Raw genomic sequence first — 6000 nt, 5'->3', positions numbered from 1 at the left:
GGTGGCTGAAGGACAGAGTTCGTGATGGGCCTGACGACAATGGGTTCAGCCTGCCCAATATTTATTTAGAGGACATTTCTGCTCATCCAGAACTGGATGTTGGACAAGTAGTGTGAGGAATCTGAGTCAATGGGGGAGACGAAACAGATGGTGGTGAGGGAGAGCTGGGTGCCATCAGCGTACATGTGGAACCTGGCATTGTGTTTTCGGAGGATATCGCCAAGGGGCAGCATGGAGATAAGAAAAACCGAGGCCTTGTACCTCCGCTCAGGTGTACATAAAATATCATCACATTATTCAACAAGAGCAGGGAAGTTCAAATTGATTATCTGCTGAACTTCTAGCAATTGCACTCAGAGTAAATCCTGCTCCCTCGGCGGACAGAATTAACAAGGAACACACAAAAACTACTTTTGTATTTTATTTCAGCCTAATTGAAGCTTATGGCAAGAAAGTAAAGTAAAAGATTTATTGTTGACCCCGTTGCCGAGGCCCTTTTGTATATATAGATGGTAATTCTAATCTGGAGATGAGTTGTGATAATCGGGGATTCAGGTCTGGTTTCACAGCAACCGCTTGCTTTATTTCACTAATTTACCAATTAGTGTAAAGGGATATTTGAGTGCATTGATCATCTCCTCCCTGAACTTACTCTGGGTCACGGTGTAAATGGCCGTGTTCGTGCAGGAACTCAGGAGCTGAAGCATAGTTCCCACTTTTTCAAAGGTTGCCAAAGGGTTATAAAACGTTCTGTAATTAAAGGTGCCTAGAATGCGACAATAGAAGAAATATACAACCGTTGTCATCCAGAGCAGGATGAAGCTGCCGGATATTGCGAATAGTAAAACGATGGACTTTCTGCGGTTCCTCATCTCAGGGTCCTGGTCATTCCCACCATCGCTGCTTTCCCGGAGGTTCCTTCGGGCCCGACTGGCCACTAAAATGCGTCTGACGGTGAGAGTATTCAACAATAAAATCACACAGAAGGGAAGTACTGGGGTTAACAGCTGTTCAAACCAAGAGAAAGCTCTCCATGTGGGTGCAGTATAAAACTGTACTGATACACGGCAACCCCGCGGTATGTTAACTGTAAAATAAGGAGCATACACGAAGGGCCAAGGGACATTCTTTAAACAGAACAGTGCGCTCAAAGTCACTATAACCACAGCCGCGGTTCTCTCGGTGCAATATTTGGTTTTCAGCTTCTGACAACAAATGGCTACAAACCGATCAAAGGTAAAAGCGACCGTGAACCAAACAGAACTGTCTGTGGCAGTCGGAGCCAGGAAATGAATGAATCTGCACACAGGAGTGTAGAGCAGGAAAGTGTCCCGCCAATACAGCATAGACATCTGAAGTAATATCACATTAAAGACAATCACCGTCAGATCCGCCGTCGCCATGGCCACCAGGTAGCGAGTGATGCATTTGGAGAGACCGCACTTTCCCCGGGACAGGATCACAATCGCCATCAGGTTCACTGCGAGAAGGAGAGATAAAGAAACAGTGAAATCACTAACCAGGCTGAGAAACCACCGATCAGTTTAACCGATGTACACGGGCTGTGAGTGTCTTTATTTCGTTATTTCGCCCCTTGTCTCCTCATACGAAGGGGCTCATGCCGGGGTTTCATTTCTGGTAGCGTTGGCTCCGTGACCCTTCATCCAACAGCTGAGTCTTCACTTGGGATCCTCGAAATTACATTTATTTGTCGATTCTGACGCTGCGAGGTCCGCGGGGCAGGACATCGCCAAATTTAAAAGCGAAAGGCTACAAGACCAGTTAACTCAGGAAGTACAGGTTAAGTGACACGAAATTTGACTTAAATGCTAATGTACTTAAAAAAGCGAATGACTTGACCCACACAATGCCAGAGATTTTGATTGCAGCAAATACATTGGGAACACGAGCCTGGTGTGGAGTTGTTGCCCGCCATCTATAAGTTATTAATGAGATTAGCTTTCCAGTGGAGCAATGCGAATGCATTATGACACAATATGTCAAGGAATGTAATGCAGCAGCATGCTCCAGTTATAACCAGATACAGGCTTCATATCTCAGCACAAGGCTCGAGCAAAACACGGGGCAGTGGGCACCTGGGAATAAGATAAATCTCACAATCCGCGCTGTGTAAGAATAGAGCACCGCGAGTTCTCACTCATGTTCTCCAGATAAACCCCTCCCGAACCGTATTGCACAGACTGAGCCCCGTCTCCACAATAACACACATGGACTGAAGCAAGCCGTCATCTTTTTCCAACTGGTCGTCAACATACTTTAAACATCAAACACAAAACATGTCGACAAAAGCCATTTTCCAAAATCATAATAATGATCTGAATTGAACATTTGAGAGGAACCCACGAATTTACCTTTAAGTCAGGAGGACAGTTTCTGCTGCATGTTTTGCTCATCTGATGCGCCTTCTGTGTGTCGCCTGTGCTCCTGAAGGCACTGGCTCCTGCTGGGACAAACAGACTCAATCCTCTCTCCCTGAGACACATGCTGGATACACAGACTCAATCCTCTCTCCCTGAGACACATGCTGGATACACAGACTCAATCCTCTCTCCCTGAGACACATGCTGGATACACAGACACAATCCTCTCTCCCTTAGACACATGCTGGGACACACAGACTCAATCCTCTCTCCCTGAGACTCATGCTGGACACACAGACTCAATCCTCTCTCCCTGAGACACAGCTGGATACACAGACTCAATCCTCTCTCCCTGAGACACATGCTGGTATGCACAGACTCAATCCTCTCTCCCTGAGACACATGCTTCGATACACAGACTCAATCCTCTCTCCCTGAGACACATGCTGGATACACAGACTCAATCCTCTCTTCGTGAGACACATGCTGGATACACAGACTCAATCCTCTCTCCCTGAGACACATGCTGGATACACAGACTCAATCCTCTCTCCCTGAGACACATGCTGGATACACAGACTCAATCCTCTCTCCCTGAGACACACGCTGGATACACAGACTCAATCCTCTCTCCCTGAGACACACGCTGGATACACAGAGTCAATCCTCTCTCCCTGAGACACACGCTGGGACACACAGCCACAATCCACTCTCCGGGACTGCAGGTGGTCTGACTTTGGGAAACACGACAATCCCACCCTGCCCTTCCTAACCCGATCTCCACAACAGGCGAGCTTTCCACCAGGAATCAATGGATTACACCCAGCAGTGGCACCCTGCGTGTTTTACCCTGGCCTGGCCTGGGAGCACCAAGGACACATTTGGTGTCTGGACTCGACAGTTCAGCACAGAGCGAGGATGAGTTCCTCTGTGCATTTACCATCCAGACAAGAATGGAAGGCTCTCAATGTAATTAAATTTGAAGAACAACATTCTACTTCTACCAGCCACACAGCACAAACAGCAAATGTTCTGTTACTGACACCAGAGGTGTGGATAATGACCCACCAGGTACTCCAATTGCTGCCAGGGTAGTGTAATACACCAATTCGATCTCCGTAATTCGATAAAAAAACATTTATTTTTGAAGATGACTTGTTTTTGTGCTGTAAAGAGCTGTTCACATTCCAATAGTCAGTTCATGAAGATAACGTTTTGGGTTAATATCGTTCGAGCAAACCGCTAGTGGGACAATTAGATCACATCCCCACTGACATTACTTACAGACTCTTGAACAAACAGGTTTTGGTCCCATGTGACGTTTATCTACAACACTCATTAAGCTGATGCAACATTACACATTGTACAACTGAGTATCTTTTGGAACAATGAAATGCACAATGACAGAACCACGATTGTTAAGTTTCATATATCCCATGGCAAATGTAACCAGAAGCACACGGCGTAAAATAAAAGGATATATTGCGGATTAAAGTGCCATTTTTACTTGAATCACGTGTACTGCAGATCCCAATCCAGCCCTGTTGTTCCTTCTATAGCCCGACCATGGCCTTTAGCAAAATCTCGGTCACATTGTTTCAGTCACTCCCCCTCGTACTGTCACTCTCATTGCCCAGACCCCTTTCACACAATCCCGAGTTCCTTGTCTGGTAGATTTCTCCCTGTCAGTCTTCATCTTTAATGCCCTCTGCCTCTCGAGCTCCATTTCCTTCCTGTTCTCCTCTCTTACCGGGTAACGAACGTGACTCAAAATCATTTTCTATCCTCAGCTCGTTATAAGTTTGTTGGGTAAGGGTATCGCTTCACGTGTACCTGGGATTGCAGTGTCAGATATTGAATATTGAAGGAAAGAAACACCATGGGCGCTTCCAGAGGCCTCTACTGATTGGAATTCAAAAGAATGAGAGGTGATCTTATCGAAACGTATAAGATTATGAGGGGGATTAACAGGGTGGATGCAGAGAGGATGTTTCCACTGATGGGGGAGACTAGAACGAGAGGGCATGATCTTAGAATAAGGGGCCACCCAATTAAAACAGAGATGACGAGAAATTTCTTCTCTCAGAGGGTTGTAAATCTGTGGAATTCGCTGCCTCTGAGAGCTTTGGAAGCTGGGTCATTGAATAAATTTAAGACAGAAATAGACGGTTTTTTAATCGATAAGGGGCTAAGCGGTTATGGGAAGTGGGCAGGGAAGTGGAGCTGAGTCCATGATCAGATCAGCCATGATCTTATTGAATGGTGGAGCAGGCTCGAGGGGCCGTATGGCCTACTCCTGTTCCTATTTCTTATGTTCTTATGTCCATGAGCAACTCTTCAGATACTGAAGCAGTCTGAGCCCGCATGCATCATATTCCCATGTGGATATTTGCACCTGCAGCTCACCAACATTATTTGGATCTGGAGGATAACTGGTTTAGTCATTCACCACCAGATCTGGCTAGATCACATAAAGCATTGTTGGGTCCTGCTCCCGTCTGCAAACATTGCTCACTATTCCACAATCATTCTGGAATGTCAATATAAAATGTGGCTTGTATTCTCCACAGTTAACCATCTTTTTAAACCCCTCTCTCATGTCTTCACCCTCCGACACTAAGTGTGAGGAGCTCATGGACTTCTTTGTCTCTCAGATTGTGACCATTCGTTCGGCCACCTCTGCCTCTTCCCTTCCTTCCCCTCGCCTATCGGGACAAACTTATTCTAAAGTCCAACTGCCCGAGCCCTGAGCTCACACCTTCTCCACTTTATCTCCCATCTCCCCCCATAACCTCTCTGAGCACATCCTAGTCCATGAGACCCATTTCCTTCTCCCTTTACCCTATTCCCAACAAACTGTTGACCACCCAACTTCCTTTTCAGGCTCCCATGTTAGCTAATATTGTTAACGGTTGTCTCTCCTCATGTACGTTCCCCCTGTCCCTCTGATCAGCCGTCATCACCCCTCTGCTCAAAAATCAACCCTCGACCCCTCCGTCCGTGTTAACTACTGTCCCATCTCCAACATCCCTCTTCTCTCGAAACCTCTTCAATGCGTTGTCGCCTCCCGAATCCGTGCCCATCTTTCCCACAATTCCATGTTTGAATCCCGCAAATCCGATTTCTGCGCCTGCCACTGGACTGAAACTTCTCTCATCAAAGTTACAAATGGCATCCTTTGTGACTGTGCCAAATGAGAACAATCCCTCCTGGTCCCTCTTGACCTGTCTGCAGCCCTTTGCTACGGTTGCCTACTCTATCCTTCTCCAACGTCTCTCCATCATAGTCCAGCTGGGTGGAACTACGTGCGCCTGGTTCCATTCTTATCTAATCGTAGCCAAAGAATCAGCTGCATCGGCTTCTCTTCCCACCCCCACATCGTTCCCCAAGGATCTCTCCTTGGCCCCCTCCTATTTCGCATCTACATGTTGCCCCTTGGCAACATCATCTCAGTTTCCACATGTCCGCTGATGACACCCAGCTTCACCTCTCCATGGTCTCGAATTGGTCAGACTCCTTGTCCCACATCCCATTCTGGATGGGCACAAATGTTCTCCAATTGAATATTGGGAAGACCGAAGCCAATGTTTTAGGACTTGCCACAAACTCTATTCCCTCT

General features: G+C 46.7%; 1 protein-coding gene across 1 annotated transcript in view; it reads right to left on the bottom strand.

Moving 5' to 3' along the window:
- Window positions 1-581: 581 nt before the first annotated feature.
- LOC139253843 (probable G-protein coupled receptor 139) overlaps window positions 582-6000 on the bottom strand; it is a 95916-nt gene continuing 90497 nt past the window's right edge. Inside the window, exon 3 of the mRNA XM_070873596.1 lies at window positions 582-1480. Coding sequence (XP_070729697.1) covers window positions 582-1480 — 899 coding nt within the window. The remainder of the gene's footprint in view (window positions 1481-6000) is intronic.

This window comes from Pristiophorus japonicus, unplaced genomic scaffold (genome assembly GCF_044704955.1).
Source record: "Pristiophorus japonicus isolate sPriJap1 unplaced genomic scaffold, sPriJap1.hap1 HAP1_SCAFFOLD_52, whole genome shotgun sequence".
Lineage (NCBI taxonomy): Eukaryota > Metazoa > Chordata > Chondrichthyes > Pristiophoridae > Pristiophorus > Pristiophorus japonicus.
Note: the sequence above shows the minus strand (reverse complement) of the source record. Positions and strands in the feature narration are given on the sequence as shown.